This window comes from Strongylocentrotus purpuratus, unplaced genomic scaffold (genome assembly GCF_000002235.5).
Source record: "Strongylocentrotus purpuratus isolate Spur 01 unplaced genomic scaffold, Spur_5.0 spur5_scaffold_18, whole genome shotgun sequence".
NCBI classification, from domain to species: domain Eukaryota; kingdom Metazoa; phylum Echinodermata; class Echinoidea; order Camarodonta; family Strongylocentrotidae; genus Strongylocentrotus; species Strongylocentrotus purpuratus.
The window spans coordinates 27,247,841-27,274,630 of record NW_022145603.1 but is presented as its reverse complement, the minus strand read 5'-3'; the positions used below and the strand labels follow the sequence as shown (position 1 = coordinate 27,274,630).

Sequence of the window (26,790 nt, the reverse complement as noted above, 5' to 3'; positions counted from 1 at the left end):
TTGTATAGATATTTCACACATCAAAAAGATTTCTTTCCATTCTCTTTCTTTAACATAAAGATATGTGTCTACAACAAGCTTAAGGATAAAGTTGGGTTCTTGTCATAAGATTGAATCGTCAAAGGAAATCAACTGGAAAAGTTATGTCCCACATTATTGCATTTTGGGATCATCATATTAATAAGAACGTTTTCGACTTAGTCTTGCTGAAAGCCACATGGATTGTTCTCATATATGGATGCAGGCGCTGATCCAGGATTTCTTAGGGGGGGGGGGCAAATTTGAAATTATGCGAGCCAAATACTGGTATGTAATGGTGACCAGCACTTGCGTTATGAGCAAAAATGTTGGGGGGGACAGAAAGAAAATATGCATCGCACCATTCTTACATGCACGCCCCGCTGAACGTTTTCCATAGTAGGTGGGGGAGGCTAAAGTATTTATGATCAGGTAGAGCGTAGCGTAAATTGGCGTGGGGTTAAGGTGCAAAGGCCCAGCGGGGGGTCAAGGGGAGGAGCCCCTCGCAAGTGTAAGTGTAAAAACACTTTAATTTTACTTTATTATGGAGACGGGCCCCCTCTTTTTGCCGGGGGGGGGGGGGGGGGCAAGGCCTGCTCGCCCCCCCCCCCTGGATCCCCGCCTGTATGGATGTATGGGACTACACAAAGATGTGGTTTGAAATTTGGTTCAGATATTTCAGATATTGTAGGCCTTTCCCAGAACTCAACCTATGATTTAACAAATATAAAATGTCGCACATCAAAGTATGCATTTGAAACCCATCAAGGAGATGGCGTCCGTCGGTTTGCCTTCTTATCTTCCTTGGTACTTCACCCAGACTGTCATCCTCGGAACCATCGCTCATTGTTTGATTGTCCCCTCTTCGCTGCTAGAGTCAGTCTGTCGGTTTGTCTTTTTCTTTCTCTTCCTTGGGCGCCCGTCTATATTGTCATCCTCGGAAACTTCGCTCATTGTTTGTTTGTCCCCGCTTGTTCTTTCATCTTCGTCGCTAGAGTCAGTCTGTTGGTTTGTATTTTTCTTTCTCTTCCTTGGACAGCCATCCTTGGAACCATAGCTTTTGCTTTGCTTGTTCGGTCTTGTTCTATCATCTTCGTCGCTAGAGTCAGTCTTTCGGTTGGTGTTCTTGTCTCTCTTGGTCGAGGGATCATCCTCGGAACGATGGCAACATCTACGTATTGAAAAAAAATAATGAATTGACACGACGTTAGTAGACAAACCTAAACTAAGGGGTAAAAATAAATTAGGCAAGGTTTGTTTGCCGTTAAGTATGCATTTATGTCCTATTTGCAGGCCAAAAAAATGAAAAAGTTAAATTCCAACAGCATTTGAAAGATAATACTAATTTAGAACTTCCTTAAAAAAAGGGGGCTTGAAAATGTCTTTAAGTGGGAAAATAACGACTATCAGTTGTCGAATCTACTTAAGTCCTACCAAGTCAGTAAGTAATAGTCTGATTTTCAGACCATTGTACTGAATGGTCGTACATTTTGTGCTGCGAAAAGATACAATCAGTTTAATTTTGGCCATAACAAGAAGTGGGTTATTGATGTAGACAAATGCTCATGTACCCTTTACAGCTCATTTTATGTATGTTACCAACGAGGAAAACAAGCCAGTTAGTCAATCAATAGTGACTGACAGTGAAGTCTAGCAAGTAAACGGGTTTCCTTGCATAATTTGAATATTAGGACACTGTTAACGTTTAAATTTCACAGATAGGACATACATGACATATTCATAATTCCTGCAAAGTTCTACAGAATTCAATGTTGGCTGCAAAAGGGACATACCGGTAGTATCTTTAACCCTATCTAGCCTGGGGTGGGGGGGGGGTGGGGGTTTCAAGCCCCCCCCCCCTCGACATTTTTCGCGATAATTTTTTAACGCAAGAAAATCTTGCACTGAAATTTTGTGACTTTTTTCTTTCGAGTCTTGTGCATCTTTTGAAAGAAATTTTTCGAAAATCGGACCTACCATTTCAAAGTCACGTGTCCTTTTGTCTTTGCATGTCAGCCCGAAAATCGCTCATTTTTGTGATTTGTGTACAAAACATATGGAAATCTCATTTTTCAAAGAGATAAAAATTGGTTATTTGGTTTTGTTTATAGTTTAGGTGTTTATTTTGGGGTCAAAATAGTTGAATTATAGTTGAAAATGAAATAAAACAACAAAAACAATAAAATAAATGAGTTAAAAAAACAAAGAAATACGTAAGAAATTATCAAAACAATAGATAACATAAGGAATAACCCTGGTTTTTCAATTGTTTGTGTTGTATCATTATTCCAAATGGTCTAACAAATATATGTAGTGAAAAAGAATGCTTAAATATGAATAATGTCTGATTTATGGGCAAAAATGTGAATGTTATGACCTTATTTGCATAAATTACCATAAATATGCAAATGAGTGAATTTAAAAAAAATTGAAATTACCATCGTATTCTATACACTTCACTTGACAATGACATGTATGCAAATTTTTCGCGGCGATCGGTCGTTTCACGGCCGAGCTCATGGGGGGGGGGGGGGGGGGGGGAAGAACCCCCCCCCCCCCCCCCCCCCCCCCCCCCCCCCCCCCCTGGGCTATGCAGTTTCAAAATAGCCTGGTTATATAGGGTTAAGTAAACGTTTAATCTTCAGGCTGGTATTAATGTTTCAGTTTGTTTCAAATGTTTCAATAATAAAGAATGGTTTGTTATTGAGTATATGTATTTTGTGAGATATACATGTATGTACATATATATATATATATATATATTAAAAAACGTTCAGCCGAACAGGGTTCCGACAAGATATAGTGTTAATATATGTACCGGTAATAGAGACGATATAGACTACACAACACATAGGAAACACATTTTTGACATGCGAAATAGGATTTTTTAAAATTTTAATTCCTTCGTTCTTGGGAATGTTAAACAAGTTTGTAGGCATTTGTAACATTCCCAAGAATGCAGTAATTATTTGTTACTATTTCACAACGTTAACATTCTTTGCGTACCACCCATTACATTCTGTCTTGCATAACTATGAAAATATCTATGTTTGTTTATTTGTTTATTGGTAGTTGTTTTCTGTCAAGTTAAAATAATTTTACTAAATTCTAATGCATAAATTTATTTAAGTACCCATAAACCATGTAAAGACCACAAATTTCCATTGTGAATGGACAATAAAAAAAGAAAGTTATAATCCTTATGAACCCCATGTGAAATGTAGAGAACTGTGCTCCACTTCTTTTGATATCGTATGTTTGGGGTACCGGTATGTTTTTCCATGGTTGGCTGCAAAGAGTTCATTATTGGTAATAGGGTCTAAACTTAGAAGAGGTGAAGGGTATTAAACAACAAGTAATGTCTATCAAACAGAATTGTTTAACAACTCATGTTTAGGTTAAATTTCATGGATTTTTTTCTGATTGAGGATGACCATGCTGTGCACAGTGCCCAACATGATATGCTCATCGAATCGAAAAAAACTTACCCATAAAAATTGATGTTATTCTGTTGATCTATGAGGGTATTATCCCTCACACGACTCAAATTTGCTGCATTTATTACATTACCCCTCGATTGAAGGCTTTGGTCTACTGAAGGACGTTGTGCTAATGTTGAAAAAAAAGAAAAAAGGATAAATGCATAAATGAAAATAATGATGATGACGACAACAAAAACACCAAAAACATTGACATGAGCAAAAACAATAATATATGTAGTAGAAGAAAATTAACGATGATGAGGATAACATCTACAAGTGGAATTACAATACGGTAGTCACCTATGAACTACACCTAGAGAGTGGAAAGTGACTATAGTGACCATCTGCAAGAAGACTTGTCCGCTATGGTCGTAGACATTATAACTTTAAATGAAATATATTTTTTACAATAGATTAGACATTGCTTTTCAACCTCCACCATCTCGTTTATGGGTTACTTTCTGTGAGCGTTACTAGCGGATCGATTCAAATTTACTCTCCCCCCCCCCCTCCCCTCCAGTAGTCCCATAAATGTATGTATTACATATAGAGCATGAAAAGTGACTGAAGTGACGAAGACTAGTTCGCTATGGTTCTCGGGCAGTATTCTCAGCATAAAATATTTCATTTTATCTTTGCTTTTCTGAGACCACTTTTTATCTCAGATTTTATCGTTCGTTTTATCTCAACCTTTCACTTAATTCTCGCATGTGCTCATTCCAGTTATACGCATGATACGCGCAGCTTATAGGGCTAACACTCGTATCTTACATGAAATAAAAGTTAAAATAAGGTAGGTGCCATTTCATCTCTCAGATGCACGGTTAGTGTGGTATATATTCTTAAGTACGCTGCTTGGTGTGTGATCAAAATAAACAAAGAATACTGAGTACAGACTACATTTCTCAAGCAACATACTCGTAGGGTTATCGAGGTGTATTCCAATATGTATGACGACTAATAATAATAATATATTTAGCTTTTATATAGCGCTTAATACAATGTCTCTAAGCGCTTTACAAATATACTATCAACCGGTCATTAGATTCAGTGCTTGCCCGCACACACTGTGTGCACAATCTCCACTCCCTGGGGAGCATTCTAGCCAGGCCTCATAATGTCATAATGTCATGTCTAATGTCATACTTCAAAAGATGCTTGTAATGATCGAAGCCCCTGAAACTACCTCAGTGTTTTTTTCAAGCAAGTCCTAGCAAGTCCTCTTATTCTAATTCCCTCTTCCTCTAATAGTCCCATATGTGAGAAACAAAAGATGATTTGAAATTTCTAACAGCCTGCTAAAAAAGAAAATGTGTCATGTAAAGTAAGAGGGCTTCATCTTCCACCCATTTTTTCTTTGTGGAAATTTGTGCATTAAAAAACATGTATGTAACCCTCATAATATTGCTTGCAGAAGCAACTTTTTATTAAACAATACTTAGGGGTAACCTGTTTTATATGAACACAACTCTATAAACTTGTTTTTTCTTTATTTGTTTCAATGGATAAACCATCCCCATATTTCCTACATGTACCTGGTTATTGGCTAGAACCCCAATATACTGTAAGGTTTAAATTCTACTGATCCAAAAAAATAATCGTTTATTTTACATTTAGCTTTTCACTCTGTTATGCTTCAGCACACTCCTGACCTACATTCATTGTCTGGTGTCTTTTAAGCTCTTGGCTTCTAATGTCCTGTCCCTATTCATTCATCCTCATTCACATGACCTGCTATAGCACCACACACACTCACTCTTCCTATCTCTTGGCTATTTAACCCAGCTCACTATGGACACATGGCACTCTATCTTTCCTTAGGCTTTCTATTGGTTACTTACTTCATGTACTATCTTGTGATTGTTTGTTATTGTTTTATGGACCGCATGTCACCATCTTGGGAGCCATGTTAAAGATGTATTAAAATATAGCAGTGAGCTCAAGTCAACAATCAATCCTTTTGTCTTGTGTGAGTCTTACATTACTAATGCTTGAAACAGAGGCATAGGAAGCTCAGGAAAAGGTACATGTAGGAAATATGGGGATGGTTTATCCAGAGAAAAATGAAGTTGCAAATTGGAGGGGAATCATTCACTTATTAGTGTCTCTCCTTTGATTGATACCAGCTAATTATCAGGGTGGACTTCCTCTTTGAGGGTCTAAAATCAGATATGTTAGACGGGTGTTCTTGTACAGGGTATTAAAACTACTCTAGACAACTAGACTACTCTACTCATAATACAGAAATAACTAGAAGTTAAGTGACTATTATATAAAACTTGATCTCATAATTTGTTTTAATGAGTGAGGTGTAGATCTATCATCTAGGTATTGCAAAGGCCATCATTGATTCGTATATTTGATTGGACCGTACGGTTAAGACGCAATTGAAAAAAATCAACTGAACTATAACTGAAATACGGACAAAATGTTTTGGGACCAAATGGGTATTGAAGTAATTGGAGTTCAGACCATTTGATTAGGGACAAGCATGAATGAGTGGCAGGCGCGGATCCACGAGCCCAATTCTTTCGGCCCGGCTATGGCAAGCCCATTGTGTAAAAACTAGATAAACTCAGTTTATCAGAAAAACTGTGTTTATCAATGATAAACTGAGTTTACCAACTGATAAACTGAGTTTTTCTGATAAACTGAGTTTATCAACTGATAAACTCTGTTTATCTGATAAACTCTGTTTATCTGTTGATAAACTGAGTTTATCTGAGAAAAACAGAGTTTATCTAGTTTTTACACAAAGGGCTTGCCATAGCCGGGCCGAAAGAATTGGGCTCGTGGATCCGCGCCTGATGAGTGGAATGAATTGTGGAATGAAACTAATATGTGAATGATTCAGCAAAATGTGATTAAATTATTGATATTCTAACCCTTACTGTACTGGGGGGGGGGGGGGGGCCTCCCAGGCCCCCCCCCCTTGACATTTTCGGAGATTGCGGCACAACCTCTTGGAATTTTGAATTGTCGTTTCATGACTTTTTTCTTCACGCGCATTTTGATACCATTTTCGTCGAAATCGGATATACCTGTAAGGTGTTACATAACAATCTGTATGCGCATGTCATCAAAAAGTGCTATAATTGCATATATTCATGTACATGTACAAGCAGAAATGTGAATACAGGTTTAGATGTATTTCTTCCTATTAAAGGGATAGTTGAATTCTGTTGCAGAGGGTGCTACACAAAATAATTTTTTTGTGAGATAATGAAAAACTGAGTGTCAAATTTGAAAGTACATAATATTTAAATGACACAATCATCTTTGTTTGATCAAAATCAATTCAGAGACGGCTGAAATATAACAATTTCTAATACTTGTGTACCATCACAAATATTAGATATTTTGAAAAATTTGAAAAAAACGTTGACAAAAACGAAATAACGCCTTTTACGTCGTATTTCAGCCAATGTCAATGTTGGCTTTTTTGTTGACATTTTTATGTTGCTTATAATACCCACGATTAGCCGGCTCATGTATTGTTATTTTTAATTAAATTATGAATTAACGGTCACCATGTTTTTTTTTTAAGTGGAGCTGAATTGGTATCATTGTATTGGCTAAATTTCACACATTTTGGGATCTAAAATTACCTTCATAGCAATTTTAGGTTTAAAAGGGCACTATAAATGTCATAGATAAGAATAAGAGCAATAACCATGCACTTTGAAGGCATTTGCGGTCTGAAAACAGAACTCAACTTTCCCTTTAAGTAGGAGATGTGAATTGATATCAAATTGCTTTTATATATTTGTGTTTCTCAGAACAAAAGAATACATAAGAAATAAAACAATAGATATAATAAGAAATAAAAAAACAATAAAATAAATATTTGAAAATTGCATCAAATTTGCATAAGTTATCATTATTAATTACATAAAAATAACTATTTTGTGTTAGAAAAGAAGTTTCATATGAATAATGAGTGTCTACATTCAAAACGCGGAGTCTGACCATTTTTGTTATGATTCTAGTTACCCGTGTATTTCCAGATTTGATATTCATGAATGCGTAATTTGCGTATTCATAAATTATGCAAATTAACCTATGCATTTTCAAATATCATAAAAATAATGAAAACTCATGAATTTGAGATGAAGGAAACATTTATTCAATACATGTTCAAGATTCTTCACAAGTCTAAAGACAAATATGTAGAGTTTTCTGTAAATGTATAAAATGCATGAAATGAGTATTTTGCATAATTAATTTGGCTATAACGACAAAAATTTGCATGATAGGACAAAACTAATTATACCATCTTGGTCCTTACGTAAATGTCTACAAACATGCACATTTTCGTGTTCATCGGACATTTGACGGCCGAGATCATAGGGGGGAGGGGGGGGGGGCCTCTGCCCCCCCCCCCCCAGTAGTGAGGTGCTCAAAATAGCTCAGTACAGTAAGGATAACGTTATCATCAATGAAACACAAATTGGCAACACTTTAAGGTATCTTGCGAGGTCCCCTCCAATTTGCTCTGTATAAAATGTCATAACTTCATTTCCTTAGTTACATGTATGTCACATACAGGAGTTGTATGAAACCATATTTGGGTGCATGATTGAATATTTGCTGTGGGAAAAATATACAATTCTGATTTGTTTTAAATCACAGTGAAAATGGGAGAGGACTTTGCAAGATACGTCAAAAAGTTGCTAATTTGTGTTTGTTTGATCTATTAAAACCAACTAAACATCAGGGTGGACTTCAATTTTAACAGGTATTTTCTACCTTGGCTGATACAGTCAAACCTGTCTATAGCGACCGCCCAAGGGAAACACAAAAAGTGGTCTTTGAAGACAGGTTCCTTAAGTACATATTTCAATGAGAAACCATTTTCAAGGGAAACAAAACATGTGGTCTCTGTAGACAGGTGATCACTAAAGCAGGTTTGAATGTACTTTACACCCTAATAGATGATTTACTGGTTTTTCTTTCTTTTCATTGTGTATTTCCACCGGATTCTATAATTCTATCGGACCCTCTGCTCCTTGTATATAGAGTTAAAATCTGAATATAATTAGGGGTCTAACTTATATTACCTTAATGATAATTACCTTTAGGTATTTTGCCACTTTGTGGATTTATTCCGCTGGTTGAAGGAACATCTAAATCTGGTGGAGTGACGAATGATGGGTATTCTATCTGTTGCTGCACGGACCTTTGGTGCAACAACGGAGGTTGATTGGCTCTACATGTACTAGTTTTCTCTGACAACGTGGGGTGAACAAGATGTCTGATGTATGTAATTCGTTCTTCAAGATCCAATCCCTTCAACTCTTTTAACCTTTCATCCAAGTGTAGCTTCTTGTTAAAGAAATGATTCTGAGAGTAAGATACACAGGCAAAACTCTTTTAAACAATTAAACTGTGGTATTTTGTTGCCAGCTCGCCCCCTTCTCTCTCCTTCACAAACGCACAAACACACATCCACAAACACACACACACACTGACCTTTAGACTCTATGTTAGAATAATTGGTAGGTCTTCAAGCCTATCTCCTGATTAATGACTAATACCACTAACACAATTATTTATATTGTACTATGGAACTGATGTCTACACTTAATAAATGGACGACAAAAGGATGATTGTCAAATTGATGACACCATTAATAATTTATATTGGTCTTTTGTGGGGTTTGTGTATTACATCCAAATACTATGCTGTATAATGAACAATTAATGGTTTCTGTTTTTTTCATAGCGATCATTATTTTGTAACATATTCTATGTAAACATGCAGGGCAATATAACAATTTTGGTAGACCAAGAGTGGACCCTCTACCAAAGAGCTTTTTAAACTGTACGAGGCTTTCTCTTCTCAGAATGACTGAAAATCATGATTCATTACATCTAGTTTTAGACTGATTATTGTATGTATAAATATTAAGATATCAGAAATATCCAACTGTATTCTCTTGACAAATCGGCATTAATTCTTTTAACGGGCATACCAATTATTCTGAAGTATGTTACTATTCTCTTCTCCATATTATTTTGTTCTTGTTTAATATGAGCTTATATGATCATAATTGTTATGAATATAGTTGTTAATAAAAGGGGCCTCATGGGAACCCAACACTGGTGAAAATGTGCTACTTTGTATGTAGACAATACTTCGTGTCATATTCATTCAATCCTATGACACAGGCAAATTACCACAGGACTGGTTGATTGCTAATATTGTACCTGTTTATAAAAAGGAAATAAATGCAAACCAGAGAATTACAGACCTATATCTCTAACATGTGTCACATCTAAACTGATGGAACATGTGATCTTTCACTCCATTATGGAACATCTGGATGAAAATGATATACTTGTGAAGTATCAACATGGTTTCCGCAAAAAGCATTCTACTGAATCCCAACTCATCACTACGGTGGAAGAACTATCCAGATCCTTAGATAACAACCATCAAACAGATGTAATGATTTTGGACTTCTCCAAGGCCTTCGACAAGGTTGCTCATCAACGGCTTTTAAGTAAGCTGAAATACTACGGAATTCGTGATGAGACCCTAAGCTGGATATCGACTTGGTTAACTACCAGGACTCAACGAGTGGTTGTTGATGGAGAGACTTCAACGTCGGTTCATGTCACATCAGGAGTGCCTCAGGGCACAGTTCTAGGTCCTCTTATGTTCCTCTTATTCATAAATGATATTGGTGCCGAGGTCGATTCTACCATCAAATTATTTGCGGACGATTGCCTCTTGATGCGGAGAATAGCATCTGTAGATGACACAGTAAAACTTCAATCAGATATGGACAGACTCTTGGAGTGGGCTAATCGTTGGCAAATGCAATTCAACGCCAAAAAATGCTACTCAATGCGAATTCACAGAAAGAGGCATCCCATAATGCACACTTATACTATGAGGGGAGATGATCTTCTAGGTGTGGCCAGCAAAGCATATCTTGGAATCGAGCTACATGAGCGTCTAAGTTGGAAATCGCATGTAGATGCGGTCACAAACAAGGCCTCGAGGACCCTTGGATTCATTCGGAGGAATCTCGGAAGACAATGTCCAACAGAAGTGAAAAAACTGGCATACATCTCTCTCGTACGATCCCAGCTAGAGTATGCTTCGGTAGTATGGGACCCCAATAAGCGGAATCAAATAGACCAACTCGAGAAGGTCCAAAGACGTGCACTTCGTTTCATTTGTGGAAACTACCAGCGTGATGCCAGTGTAACATCCATGCGAGAACAACTTAATCTCCCAACACTTGAAGAAAGAAGAAAACGGGCACGTTTGTCAATGTTCTACAAGATAGCAAATAACAAAATTGCGATACCAATACCGGAGTACATCAAACCGAGGCAGCGCACTACAAGGAGGAGTCAACAACAACGATATATGAGACTAGGCTCTTCAATGGACTCTTACAAATTTAGTTATTTCCCCAGGACACTTAAGGACTGGGACGAGCTACCTCAAATCATCGTTGAACTGCCCTCTTTGGAGCAGTTCAAGGTGGCTCTTGAAACAATTTAGTTCCTTTTTCAGGAACTGTACCGCATAGAGCTGTATAATTATACAACTCTATGCTTTATCCTCATCTAGATGCTGAACAGGCGTTGATGAGTATCACCATAGAAGTAGAAGTAGAAGTAGAATGAATATATAGAATAGATAGATGGATAAATGAATAAACGAATGATAATAAACCTAATCTATTTTGTACAGTTTAAAGCGAGAACAGAAATAAAATATTTCAAAATGAATATACAGTTTTTGCATGTGTTAATACCTTTGAAGATGGACCCTCAATAACAATCTCCTGGTAGAAGTCTTCAGAAAACCATAAACGAGATTCATGTGAATCCTTAATCGTGTAGTCAGTGAGACAGGGTAGATTGCAAAGAAATCTGGCGAGATTGCGGGACGCCATGTGATCATTGTTTTCCAAACACCAGCCCTCCAAGCGTACATTCTGAATCTGTTTGAAATATATTGTGAGTAGCCATTTTGTGTATGTTTTGTTTATTTGAATTTATGAAATGCTAATTAAAGCACATTGATCACCTATTTAAGCATGTAATTGTTTTAAAGTACATATTTAAACTGCTCCCCCCTCCCCCCCCCCCCCCCCATGACAAAATCACATAACATACAATTTTTTCACAGTGCATTTTGGGGGCTTTTGGTACCCATTACATCATATTACACATGTTAAACCATTTTTTTGAATTTTTAAAGTGTCACTATTCATAATTAACTAGCATGTCTAAATGGCACAACAGCATGTTCTTCTTATCCCATTTAAAATATACTTTGTAATATCAAGTTAAAGTACATTATGCGATGAAGGGTAGCGACTTAGCAAAAAGATTTTCCATTAAAATAATTCTTAAAGCAGTTTATCGAGTAGAAATTATAACTTCTTCTGCATTATTTTCAGACTTCAACCCCAGATTACCCCCCCCCCCCCCTGAAATTGCTGCTCCTTCTGGCAGTAACATATTGTACAGAGTTGAAAGGAATTTCATTACATTGCAAAATGTAATATCAAGTTAAAGTACATTATGCGATGAAGGGTAGCGACTTAGCAAAAAGATTTTCCATTAAAATAATTCTTAAAGCAGTTTATCGAGTAGAAATTATAACTTCTTCTGCATTATTTTCAGACTTCAACCCCAGATTACCCCCCCCCCCCCCTGAAATTGCTGCTCCTTCTGGCAGTAACATATTGTACAGAGTTGAAAGGAATTTCATTACATTGCAAAAGCCTATCATACACTGGACAGTTTGGTTGATGAGAGGGAGGTGTACCGAAGGGGAAAAAAACTTATAACTTTAGATCTCTTCAGTACTCCTAGGGAGTGTTTCACAAAGACTAAGATCAAATTTAAGTTGGAATTAACTATGATAGGCCGTTCATGCCACTGTTTGCTCTCACCATACTGGCATTGGTCTCTCAAGGGACATACAAATCATGGTCACAAATCTAAAGAATTTACTTTTTTTGATGATTCATTTTTGAAGGAAAAAATATTATCTAAAGATCATATTGGTATTAGAGCAAACAGTGGCATGAACTGCCTGCCATAGTTAAAGGAGACACCCAAAGAATCAAAAGTGTTTTGAATTGATGCAAAATTCATATCATTGCAAAGGGGAAGGCTTACTGATCAAATATAACAACTTCCCTCTTCAAAATATGTTTGGGGCCCGCAGTAATCATATCTCAAAAATGTTAAATTGAGATCCAGATTTTCTGCTTTTAGCAGTCCTCCATAGAGCATCAAAATTTGTGACGTCACATGCAGGACACAGCTAGCTAGCTGGCTGTGTGTTTGTCTACCTTATGCTCTGTTCCCATCATTCTCCCTTTTCTTTCCCATGCCTTTTTCTTTTCTCCTTTTAATTTTTTTTTTTTTTTTTTTTTTGGGGGGGGGGGGGGGGGGGGGGGGAGGGATTCTGGATGAGGCATCGCCCTACCGCCCCATGGGCTACGTGTATTTTAAATGTTCACTTTTAGCTTTTCCCCACTTTTTTGTGGGAGAAGGCGATTCAGTTTGATTCAGACGAGCGTTCAACACCCCCTACCCACCTTTTATTGGATCGTTGACAGCGCTTTTTGTTGTAGGCTGAACGTGGGTCACATACACACACAATGGTATGTTTATTTTATCGAATTTGTTACCTTACCTTTGAAGAAGAGGCAAGAAGAGCAAGCTCACGGTAGAAATCATCATGTAGACATCGTTTGAAAGAGTCCTTCATCGTCAGGTCGGTGAGAATAGGCAGAAGACAAAGAAACTTGGCAAAGTAACGTGATGCTATTCGATCATTTTCTTTCAGATTACAGCCATCTATGCAGAGCTTTCCAATCTGTATAGAAATTAGAGATAATAAAATTCTTCTCCTGCGCTTTTCCATTACAGTGACCTCAAATATAGATATTGGATAGAAAGATAGGGAGAGATCTACGTTCTGTGATTTTATGATTCTTCACTTCCCACTTTCTGAAGCTTACAAACTTAGTTGTAATGAAAGTCATATCTTAAAATGGGGGATTTGGAAAAAGAGTGACGTTAGGACAGATGCAATATCAACAAAGTCTGGCTTTGCAATAAGCATATATAGTCTTGTAGGACTATACAAAGTTTTGAATTGAATTGAATTGATCTTTATTTCATTCATCATAAAAACATCCTAACAAACATATGAAATACAAAACATAGCGTACAAGTTAAAGAGAAACATTTACAATACAATACAACAACAAAAATATAAATGAATGTGGAGACAGCTAGGAAAGCCAAGGGCTTTATTGGTGCGGCCACCAAAACAGTAATAAGGTATAATACAGTATTATATTGTTCTTTGAAAAGGTAAATAAAAAAAAGAAGAAACTAGAAATTTAATTCGTCATGGGGACGAATTAGGTGGTCTGTCTTCAATTCTTATGATCATGCTCATCTTCAATTCAATTACCCCATGAAATAATGTTAATGTAAAATGATGTATTAAGATATAAATTGATGAATGAAGTACTGATGAACTGATGAACTGATAGATTTAACTGATGTAAAATGAACTGAATTGATGAGCTAAACGGATGAACTGATGAACTGAACTAAACTGATGAACGAAATATTGAGAAATTATCATGATGATGCATAATTAAGTAATATTGACTGCCTTCTGGGCAATACGACGTATATCGCCCGAACCGAAGGTGGGGATGATATATGGCAAGTCGTATTGCCCTGAATTAGGCAGTAAATATTACTAATATTAACCACATCAGACATCTAGAGCAAACAAGAAACTCTTACTATCTTATACTATCTTATGAATTATAAATTATAAATCACTATCTTATGAATTATAAATTATAAATTACTATCTTATAAATTATGTAGCCTACACTGCACAGGATATCCTAGCATTAGAAGTTGCAAAAACATCATCAAACAAGCACTGTGCATCAAGTGCTTGACGAATTTTCGATACACTGCAAACAGTGTGCCAAGGGTCTGATTGTTACGTCACAATGGAGTTCGTGCATGGTGCGCATGTTGTTATACGCGTAATATACATTGTCATTGTCACCAGCAGCTGGTGCGCGATGTTATTTACAACTGGCTCAATTATTTCTCACGAGTTTGACACGCAAAAAATTGTGGGGTCAACTTGCATCCTAAAGAGCTATAATGTATTTCGTATAGGCATGTTTTTGCCTATATGCTATGTATTACAAGAACTCGCACGCACAGACATTTACCTTGAACGGGCGCTCATTTCGTTATTAATGGTCATAAAGAGATAAACATGGTATCAAATTGTTTGGAAAAAAATGGGCAATACTATGATAGACAAAAAATGGCGATTCTAGGTTGCGTTCGACCATTATGAACAAAAACGTGCGCGCAAATTTATGCGCGCGGAAAGGTGTGCGCACGCAAAATTCTCGAAATGCTTGAAATGGCCTAAAACGTACTCTAATTTGATCAAAAAGTGATTATGAGCATTTTTTATTTTTGCGCGCACCGACGCGCGGACGGACGCGTACGCATGCGTTTATTGACCTTAAGATGACCGGACGGATATTGACCATAATCGTTATAAATATGAATGAGAAATGATTTACGGTTATGAAGATATGATCATGAGTTGATTCTCAGAGCATTTCACAAAATGGCGCCTGGATGACGTCACGATATTTTGATGAACTTGAAAATGTTCCTGTCACGTCTTAAGATGATGACCTATGACTGTATTAAATTTGAAAGAAATTGGACGACTCAATTTTGAGTAATCGTGTAAACAAAAAAGTGGTCACAAATTTATTTTAATTGAATTGTGTTTTTGTACAAATTCAATTAAAATACTAGAAATTTAATTTGTCATGGGGACGAATTAGGTGGTCTGTCTTCAATTCTTATGATCATGCTCATCTTCAATTCAATTACCCCATGAAATAATGTTAATGTAAAATGATGTATTATGATATAAATCGATGAATGAAGTACTGATGAACTGATGAACTGATAAATTGAACTGATGTAAAATGAACTGAATTGATGAGCTAAACGGATGAACTGATGAACTGAACTAAACTGATGAACGAAATATTGAGAAATTATCATGATGATGCATAATTAAGTAATATTGACTGCCTTCTGGGCAATACGACGTATATCGCCCGAACCGAAGGTGAGGATGATATATGGCAAGTCGTATTGCCCTGAATTAGGCAGTAAATATTACTAATATTAACCACATCAGACATCTAGAGCAAACAAGAAACTCTTACTACCTTATACTATCTTATGAATTATAAATTATAAATTACTATCTTATAAATTATGTAGCCTACACTGCACAGAATATCCTAGCATTAGAAGTTGCAAAAACATCGTCAAACAAGCACTGTGCATCATCTATTCCTTGCTGTCAGGGGAGATACGGTTATAATATGCTATTTAATATGCTATTTTATATTTTAATATGTTGCCCTATACAGCAACATCTCCTACACTTATTCAATGTGTCAAATGTTAATTAGCCTATACATTTGTTTGTAATTGATTAATACTATATAATGTATCTGAAATAATGATACCGCATCTTGCATTTAATTACATCACTTATAATTGTTTAATAGGCCCTAATTACTTTTCAACTTTGAAGGTAACCCAAGGCTAAACTTCTTATTTCTGTTTTATGTAAATCATCCATTGGAATTGGGACAGGAGGCTTTATGCCACAGTAATTTAGTTAACTTTTTCTGTCCCTGGCGTTCCAATGGTTGATAATTATGTCTTATTTTGTATTGTGTACACTGATATGTAATGTTTTTCTTTGCCGAATAAATAATAATAATAATAATAAGTGCTTGACGAATTTTCGATACACTGCACACAGTGTGCCAAGGGTCTGATTGTTACGTCACAATGGAGTTCGTGCATGGTGCGCATGTTGTTATACGCGTAATATACATTGTCATTGTCACCAGCAGCTGGTGCGTCATGTTATTTACAACTGGCTCGATTATTTTTCACGAGTTTGACACGCAAAAAAATGTGGGGTCAACTTGCATCCTAAAGAGCTATAATGTATTTCGTATAGGCATGTTTTTGCCTATATGCTATGTATTACAAGAACTCGCACGCACAGACATTTACCTTGAACGGGCGCTCATTTCGTTATTAATGGTCATAAAGAGATAAACATGGTATCAAATTGTTTGGAAAAAAATGGGCAATACTATGATAGACAAAAAATGGCGATTCTAGGTTGCGTTCGACCATTACGAACAAAAACGTGCGCGCAAATTTATGCGCGCGGAAAGGTGTGCGCACGCAAAATTCTCGAAATGCTTGAAATGGCCTAAAACGTACTCTAATTTGATCAAAAAGTGATTATGAGCATTTTTTATTTTTGCGCGCACCGACGCACGGACGGACGCGTACGCGCGCGTTTATTGACCTTAAGTTGACCGGACGGATATTGACCTTAATCGTTATAAATATGAATGAGAAATGATTTACGGTTATGAAGATATGATCATGAGTTGATTCTCAGAGCACTTCACAAAATGGCGCCTGGATGACGTCACAATATTTTGATGAACTTGAAAATGTTCCTGTCACGTCTTAAGATGATGACCTATGACTGTGTCAAATTTGAAAGAAATTGGACTGTTCAATTTTGAGTAATCGTGTAAACAAAAAAGTGGTCACAAATTTATTTTAATTGAATTGTGTTTTTGTACAAATTCAATTAAAATACTAGAAATTTAATTCGTCATGGGGACGAATTAGGTGGTCTGTCTTCAATTCTTATGATCATGCTCATCTTCAATTCAATTACCCAATAAAATGATGTTAAAGTAAAATGGTGTATTGAGATATGAATTGATGAATGAAGAATAATGGATCAAGTGATAATAGGGTAATAATAAAGTAAATATGGTTGTTATTACATTATTTGCGATTGTACGTGTTTTAATATTCAAAGGAGATGGTACAGTGAAAGGTCAAAAAGAAAAAAAAGTGAAGAAAAAAAATTGTTGGAGACGCCCGGACTCGAACCAGGGACCTCGAGGTCGAAAGTCAAGTGCGTTACCGATATACCAAAACATTTCCCATAGAGATTACACGTAAACGGAAAATTGAATTTTCAAATCCCACTTTGCAAGTGAAATATAAGCATGATCCCGGCATCTGATCGAAAAATAAAGGACACACTTGTGATAGCTTATTGTCTCAGCTACAACATACTCAAAGCTCAGCGTAAACAAAGAAATAACTGCGGAGATATTGCTCGCGAAAGACGAGAATGTAGAATCCAGTTTTGAGAAAAAGTCATGTCCCATAGAGAATACACGCAAAATGTCAAAAATTGACATGCCTCCTTTAATTGCAAAAATACGCCATGATGCCATTGTCAAAATGAAATATTGTGGTGACTGCATTCGTAGAGAATTGTCTCAGCTAGATCATATCAAAATTTGGAAGAAAGTCGATCAATATTTACGGAGATACAGTCAATTTTCCAGAAATCTGCTGACGTCATAATATGCAAATTGAAATTTTGAGTTGGGAGGCCATTATGATGACGTCATGAGTTAATTGAGGGTCAAATGAGACATGAAATCATATCTCCAATTCATACTCTATCAAAATATGGAAAAAAAATTGGGTTCACCTTGTATCCTAAAGCGCTACATTGAATTTTGTATAGGCATGTTTTTGCCCATGTATGCTATGTATTACAAGAGCTCGCATGCACGGAAATGATCTTAAACGGACGCTCATTCCGTTATTAATGGTCAGAAAAAGGTGAACAAGGTATCAAAATGCTTGAAAAAATGTGCCAAATATGATTACAGAGAAAAATTGGCGATTCTATGTTGGAAAATACCAGTACGCGCGAAAACACGCGCGCATGCGCGTGTGCGCGTTTTTTTGCAAAATGCTTAAAATGGCCTGAAACATATGCAAAATTAATTTGATATGATTTTGAGCATTTTAAAATTTTGCGCGCGAGCTGACGCGCGGACGTACGCATGCACGCGCGTTTTTTGACCTTAAATTGACCGGACGGATATTGACCTTAATCATGATAAATATGAATGAGAAATGCTTTTCCGTTATGAAGATATGATCATGAGTAAAAAGTACCAAAAAAAAACACAAAATGGCGCCTGGATGACGTCATGAAAATTTGATGACCTTGAAAATGTTACTGTCACGTCTCATGACAATGACCTATGACTGTGCCAAAATTGAAGGAAATTGATTGAACCGATCTTGAGTTATCCTGTAAACAAAAAAGGGGGGAGAAATAAAAATAAAGAATAAATAAATAAATAAAGAAAGAAAATTCTGACGAAAACAATAGGTGATCTGTCGAAACGACAGACCACCTAAAAAGAAGAAAAAAGAAGAAAAAATGCCTAAATAGAGGGGGGGGGGGGGGGGTGAAACAAAAACAAACAAATATATATATACCTCTTTCTATGTACAGTGCTTGCTACTTTATAACCAAGGATTGGCCTAATTTCTAATCATTTTAATGATTCCAGAACCTTGTACGCTGTAGTGCACACCATGTATGCTACATGATCAACCTAAAATACACATTTTGCCCCCCCCCCCTAAGTTTCAGAATAATTTACGCCCCTTCAATAAAATATATATTTCTGCATCCTAAGTTTAAGATCACTTTTGCGCCCACCCCCTTAGTTTCAGATCAATTAACGCGTCTCAATAAAATATAAATTTTGCGCCCCCTAAGTTTCAGATCGATTTTGCGCCCCCTCAATAACATATAAACTTCCTACCCCTAAGTTTCAAATCAAATTTGCGCCACCTCAATAAGATATACATTTCTGCCCCATAAGTTTCAGATCAATTTCAACCCCTCGATGAAAGATCAATTTTTTTGCCCCCTCCTTAGTTGAAGATAGATGTTGTGCCTCCCTCAGAAATCCTCTGAATTTAACCAGCATCTTGAAGTGAATATTGACTAAGAATTATCAGAAAAAATTATTTATTATTGTACCAAGATTGATTACTTTCATGGATATAAACAAATAACAAATAATGATTTATTAATTCTCTTATTAAGTAGTGAAAAACATAATCCAAGTGATACTGAGTCTACTGACCTAAAATGACCTTTGTGTGATATAATTTGTGATACTTGATAGCCCTTGGGTACAAGTTTCATGGAATTTGAACAAACTCTTTTGAAATTATGCTGGAAATTCAAAATCTTGATGTTGATGCCACAACAAAGTCTATGTTTGCAGACCTGAAATGACATTTGACCTTGACTTTGTCACCTAAAAGACTAGTCACAGAAAGAAGACGAAAGACTTGATGCATGGCTGATCGTCAACGAAACTTTGAAAACGCATTTGTTTGATCAAATTATGGAAATGCAAGCATTACTTTAAACAGAACTTTGTTATACCTGGCTCATTTTTCCTGATTGAGGTGTTATATGAAAGGGCAGAAATTGACATTTCTAGAAATGTGATTCTGTCTTTGAAATTCAGATACTGTCCGCCAAATGACTTTTTGTTTTCCTCTCTTCAAATTGCTTCTGATCACTCATGCGTGAAATATGCATCAAATGAGTTGCATCAAATGAAAGAGGAGGATCTAAGCTTTCCAAATATATGTCATTTATTATTTATACCATCGATAATTCTCGGTTTTGTTCTGGGACGGACTGTTTAATATAAATATTGTCGGTCTTGCCTTGACTTGACAAAGATAATATTTTCCCGGACTTGACAAAGATAACATTTTGGCGGGCATAGTTAAAAACACGACTTCACTTTCAACCAATCAGATGAAAGGATTAGGAAATATTCTTAAAGTAAGGTATATAATAGGCTTTATATCATTGAAGCATTACAAAAATAAGCACAAAGATATGATTTGGAAATTATAGACAATAGGCGAGCCAGTAATTTAAAAGAGCAAATCTTATGTTGTAACATATAAGTGTAAACAAATTTTTTTTTTTAAACATAAAATACGAGCAATCTTATCCATTTACATGCAGGGTGCATCTAAAGGAAGTGAGCCTGCAGATTTCCACGGTACAAGTAGTCTCATTATTGATAAAGGCATATCAAAAAAGAAAGACCACATATTTGTATCTAGTCACTTGTTGTTAGGTTAATAAGGCTGTCCAATCTGTAAGGCAGCCACTGCGGCGCTCTAGCATTTCAAGGAATTAATTCCTGCCAGGTACCCACTTACATCAGTAAATCTAAGACCATATTCACCGCGCCATATTTTGTCATTTTCATTGCGCATTTATTATGCGTACGAGAACCAGCGCACTTTGCACACAGGCACAGGAACACACTGTTTGCAGTGTATCAAAAACTTTGTCAAGCACAGTGCTAGCTGGTTTGACAAAGCTTTTTCAGTTCTTTGAGATTGTCATGTATGCATTTGCTATAGATGTCTGATTTGGATCACAATAACAATATTGACTGGCTTAACTTTACGCAGTTTTTTCATCAACCTTCAACAATGTTACCAAGTCACTTTAAAGGACATCTAATTATAAAGAGAGAACAGAGAATGGGAGATATATATGTATATCAAGTGAGGTGGAATGAAGATAGGATTTTACAAGTATTCATTATGTATTGCATTATTATCATTGCAATATACATGTAATCTTATTATCATTATTATTATCATTATTATTATTAACAATGGAAATTTGTTGTGTTACATGGTATTGCGATACACATATATATGAACATATATATAACATTCTACAAGCATCTTCTTCTTCTTCTTCTTCTTCTTCTTCTTCTTCTTCTTCTTATTATTATTGTTATAAATTGTCACTAATGTCATCATCATTATTATATTATTATCTTTAATAATATTACTATTATTGTTATGGAAATGTATTGTTATGTCTTATTGCCCTATATGATACCTTCCTCATTTAGTATTCGTATGGAGCTAGGTACAAATGAGTTTAAGAGCCGATTTGTTCGACAGCGTGCTGATTTCAACCTGTTACCGGACCGCATTCTTGGATTTGGCTTTTTCAACTATCCTACCTCGACATAGTTCTCTAAGGTTTAATTCTTGTCCTATAATCTTCTCGGCCTGTCTGATGATTCTATTCAACATAGTTAAGTCTTCCTTTCGACAACTCGTGTACCAGACTACACAATCAAATGCCATGATACTCTCAATTATTGATTTGTAGAACAAGACCATGATAGTGTGATCAACATAAAATGTTTTCAATTTTCTAAGAAAATACATCTGCTGCAGTCCCTTCTTGCCAATTGCTTTACACTGATCCCCCACTTCAGACCATCGTCAATTATAGTACCAAAGTATGTGTACGTATGTACTATTTCAATTTCCTCACCATTTATTCTAATTTCTTCCTGGACAGTTACTCGGTTCCACTGGTTTATTGTGTCTAAAGTCGAATATCATTTCTTTTGTTTCTGACATGTTGACATCCTGAAAGTTGTTATTACACCAATTATTAAACCAGTTTAAACAATTGACATAGTTAGTTTCACATTCCTTAATTAAACCTACAATAACAGTGTCATCGGCATATTTAAGAATAGAAACATTTTGTGAAAGGTAACAGCAGTCATTAGTGTAGAGGACAAAGAGGATGGCAGAGAGGACACAACCTTAAGGTGAACCTGTATTGGTCAATATTGGCTCACTTATGACATTCTGTACGCGGACGCACTGGATTCGATTCTTAAGTCGGTTATCCAAAGTATTTAAGATGGTTTAACTTCAAGGCAATCAACTTATCGATGAGTCGATGGGGCTAAATAGTGTTGAATGCGGAACAGAAGTCCACGAACAACGTGCGTGTGTAGCATTTCACTTCATCTGTATGCTTTAAAGAGTAGGTGAGTCAAATAAATTGAGAGAATAGAAGGAAATGGGAGAAGAACGTATTAAAGCAAGAAAAGGAACTATTATGGTCATAGGAAAGAGATACAAACTGAGAGAGAGGGGTGGGGGGGGGATGGGGGTAAAAATTTAAGAAAGCTGCTTTGCTGCTTCACTAACCTTTGAATCCACCCCTCGGCCATGAAGGTCTGGAAAATATTCTTCATCTGCAATCTTTACGCCATTCTCAAGCACTGCCAAGTGAGTGACACACGTTCGATGGAAAAGTGCATCGATCATATCTATTGTTAATGGTCCAGTGCTGCCAAAAGATAATGTCCTTTGTGCCTGTTGAAAAGAATAGATGTTGGTTTATTATTTGAAGAAAAAAAACCTGAAGAGCATACCGTGACATCACCCGCATAGTTAGCACAAAGAACTAGGTATTGGCAATAATTTGGAAATATTCTCAAATACAACCGAACATGTTGTATATGCTAAATGAAGTAGGGCAAAGTTTAATAGGGTTTCCACAAGATGCTAATAATACAGTTTATATTTCAACTTCCAATTAATTTGGCTTATGACAATAAATTTTATGCTTTAAATTTTGTATTTAGAATCAGACATGAATGATACTTGATATTTGATACGTGTAAACTTGATGTCCTTCCTGGTATCCTCTTCCATTTGTGCTGTACAAGAAATAATAAATTTCAATTTTCTTAGTTGCCGATAAAAGAATTTCTTTTCATACAGGCTTTGTGTAGAAACATATGTGCAATTAATATGTAGGGGGCATGTGTAACATATTTCTTTACATAATTTTTTTTTTTAGTACAGGGCAAATGGGAAAGGACCTCGCAAGAACCTTCATATCCTTGTTAATTTGTGTTTGATTGATTAAACCTCTAAAAATAACCAATAATTATATTATTTTTCTATCAGATTTTGCACAAACATTCACTATCAAATTAGTTTCTCTCAATTTCCTGCTCTTATCAAAACCAAATGAATATCAGGGTGAACTTCTCTTCAAGTATATTTTCACTTTTAAAATTCTTTAGGACCACCATAGTCAATATGACGAAGACATTTACTTTTTTATGTCGAAGTGTTATTTTCATCCCTTTCTCAGTTCTTATTTGTTCAGCCAGGAGGTCCAGTTCGTCATCCGTAAAACAGCTAATGATGCTATATAAAATATATGTTCAAGGAAAGTACATATTTAAACATTTTGAATCGCTGAATGTTTAACCTTTAGCAACTGAACCGCGCACAATTAACCTGTCCATTTTCAATGAGCTGCAGTATCCTTCTATGGGGTCTACCATGATAATGTTATACATGCGTAATCCATACAATGTCTACAGTAGGATTCTGCATAGAAAAACAGCGCATGTTTTATATTGTTCAAAACAATGTCAAAATGAGAGCAATATTGCACCATCTTCCAGTGAGTAATAGGCCATTTTTTAGTCCTTATTATTACTATAAAAACGAATATAGTATTAAATGTGAAATAAAAATCCCATATATTATTAATTTTCCAGGTGGCTATGTTACGATGAACACCAGTGGCAAAGGTTTAATCATTAAGATGAATTAAATTATGTAGTTTATACCCGATGAACACCAGTGGCAAAGGTTTAATCATTAAGATGAATTAAATTATGTAGTTTATACCCGTTTTAAGTCCGTTTTACTTTAGCACTGACCCTTGAATTAATTCTGATGGAAACAAATTTAATATTTGACAACACTGCGAGAAGCAGAAAACTCTTACGCTTTAAAAATTGCCCTTGGCATAATTCTGATGCTGTCAGAAATAGAAACCATTCAACATATATAGGCCTATCATTTTTTTTAATTAACTAATTTACTTATTTTTTATTTGTATTATGATCATTATTATAATTACTAGCAGAATTACCCGTCGGTGTAGGCCAATAATTTATGATGATGGGGTGTGCCGGGTGGGGTTGGATGAAACATAATCACAACCTTAAAGATATTATCTCCCTTTTGCAGCCAACATCAAATTCTGTAGAACTTTGCAGGAATTATGAATATGTCATGTATGTCCTATCTGTGAAATTTAAACGTTAGCAGTGTCCTAATATTGAAATTATGCAAGGAAACACGTTGACTTGCTAGACTTCACTGTCAGACACTATTGAGTGACTGACTGGCTTTTTTTTCTTCTTTGGTAATAACATACATAAAAATGAGCTGTAAAAGTTCATGAGCATTTGTTTAGATCAATAATCCACTTCTTGTAATGGCTAAAATTAAACTGATTGAATCTTTGCGCGGCACAAAACATACAACCATTCAGTAAAATGGTCTGAAAATAAGACTATTACTTACTGTATTGGTTTCACTTAAAGGTAAAGACCAGTTTTGGAAACGCCCCCCTCTCAAAAAATGAAATGGAAGCTCTTATTACCAATCATGTGAAAGAATATGTTTTGGCTAGTACATGTACGTGATGATACAAATTTTGCAGAGAAACCGTCTACTAATTGATATATTTGGCGAATCATTATATCTATTTGGACCTGGTAGATATCGCGCACGTGTCGCGTTGTCCCATATAAATTTTTCTAATACCAAGACTGGGCCAAATTTCTTATTATTTTGATGATTCCAGAACCTTTCAGTACACACCAATACTTATATGCTAGATGATCAACCTTTTCTGATCGATTCCACGTTTCTTTCTTAATAAAATTGCATGACCATAACTGGTCTTTAGCTTTAAGTCGATTTTACAACTAATAATCGTTATTTTCCCAGTTACAGACATTTTCAAGCCCCCTTTTTTAGGGAAGTTCCAAATTAGTATTATATTTCAAATGCCGTTGAAATTTAACCTTTTCATTTTTTGGCCTGCAAATGGGAGATAGTAGGCCTACCTTTAATGTCTTTGAATTAATTTTCTTCAAATTTAAACTGTAACAAACTGACTTTTCATCAAAGAAATGATCTGGGAATGATCAAAGGGATTTGGTTCTGACGGGGCTGTGCCGTTTGGACTGTGCCGTTCAAACTGGTTGCTTCGTTTGCAAAGCATGTCAAAACATGATCATGAAATTTAATTCCTCCAAGATAAGCCTGGACAACTATTGCATGTAGACCTACATGTATACACTCGTGTGATTCCCAAGCAAATATCAAAAGGACTATAAATTAAGCCTAATCTCCATGCAGAGATTTTTTTATAAAGAGCTGCCCGCTCACGTGACGTGCCGACCCGTAGTGACTGTTTGTGGAGCACGGAGCTGCGTGCATTGCATGTTAAGATCAAATCCCTGTGTGTGCACTGATCCTCATTGCACAATGTGCCTACAATGCATTCCTACTCCCTGTTGGATCCGCAAATAAAAACTTATGTATTTTAAATTTAGAACCCCAAATGGACAAAATTGGCTAAAAAATACCTCTTCATGGCAATCTGGAGGTTTTAAAACTGGGAATGGGCGAAATTCCAAGGTGATTCGGCGGCCGGTCACAGAGAAAAGTGCCGTCAAACAAAAGGAAGGACACACAAGATTAGCCCAATTATAGTAAGGATTATTATCATTAATACCATTTGAAATAGTGACAATTTCTACAAAAATGGTCCTGATTAACGTACCTTATTGATTTCAAATACCGGTGGTTCTTTAGATTACATAGTATTGCTTCACTGCGTATTTTGCCCATTACTACCTCTCGGAAGGTCAGAGAGTGGAGTATTGGAAAAGAACCGGAGAAAAGTTGTCCCAGTGAAGCAGGTTCTCCAATGAGAGGAACAAATTTTTCCTCTTCCCCACCATGCTCAATAGACAACTTTAGTAGGCTGGAATGTGCCAACCGTTTAACAACTCCTAGTGATACAGTTTGAAGAGTGGTAAAAGTCAGTTGTATCAGCCTGGGGAATAGGGCTTCAATTGTGGTGTCAAATTTCTGTAGGCCATTGATGAACCAATGATCTATATGGAGCTCCCGGACTGCGTCGATAGGTTCTCCTCTCTTTGTAAGAAAAAAATTACAAATACACACAATGAACAAAAATATGGATGGAATCTGTTTATTTCCATTGTAAATGACAGTCTACATCATTGATTAATGTAAGGAAAACAACAATAAATCAATGACTCTTACTTCCGAAAAGAAAATGGGGATAACTTTTTCAACGAAAGAAATTGACATATCAAAGAACTGATTTCTTTGTCTTGATAATGAACACAATATGAATGAAATTGAACTGTCAGTTATTAAATGAAGTTAGAGTTTTAAATAAAGATAGTTCCTTCATTCTTTCCTTCATTCCAAGCTCAAACAAAACAGATGTCCAATATCATTAAACAAGATGGAACTTCGACTGCGCGCAAACCGCGCGG

The 26,790-nt window shown here is 36.0% G+C and overlaps 1 protein-coding gene across 2 annotated transcripts; it reads right to left on the bottom strand.

Annotated features, from left to right (window-relative positions):
- Window positions 1-594: 594 nt before the first annotated feature.
- LOC105437915 lies at window positions 595-26,790 on the bottom strand. Of its 2 annotated transcripts, XM_030989643.1 has the most exons (8): window positions 26,043-26,790; window positions 23,503-23,596; window positions 22,583-22,750; window positions 13,179-13,361; window positions 11,278-11,466; window positions 8,576-8,843; window positions 3,507-3,627; window positions 595-1,189 (listed from the first exon to the last, which is right to left on the bottom strand). In XM_030989643.1, the coding sequence occupies exons 1-8, from the start codon at window positions 26,108-26,110 to the stop codon at window positions 862-864; spliced, it is 1,419 nt and encodes a 472-aa protein (XP_030845503.1). In that variant the 5' UTR covers window positions 26,111-26,790; the 3' UTR covers window positions 595-861. The 2 variants fall into 2 exon arrangements, with proteins under 2 accessions (XP_030845503.1, XP_030845504.1); XM_030989644.1 differs by lacking the exon at window positions 11,278-11,466.

Excerpts from the sequence above, each read along its gene's own strand:
- LOC105437915 (XM_030989643.1), bottom strand. The coding sequence starts at position 26,110 with ATGGGCAAAATACGCAGTGAAGCAATACTATGTAATCTAAAGAACCAC. Across the intron at positions 11,467-13,178 it reads TTCTTGCCTCTTCTTCAAAG|ATTCAGAATGTACGCTTGGA; the intron begins GTAAGGTAACAA and ends TATTTCAAACAG. Across the intron at positions 8,844-11,277 it reads TTGAGGGTCCATCTTCAAAG|AATCATTTCTTTAACAAGAA; the intron begins GTATTAACACAT and ends TCTTACTCTCAG.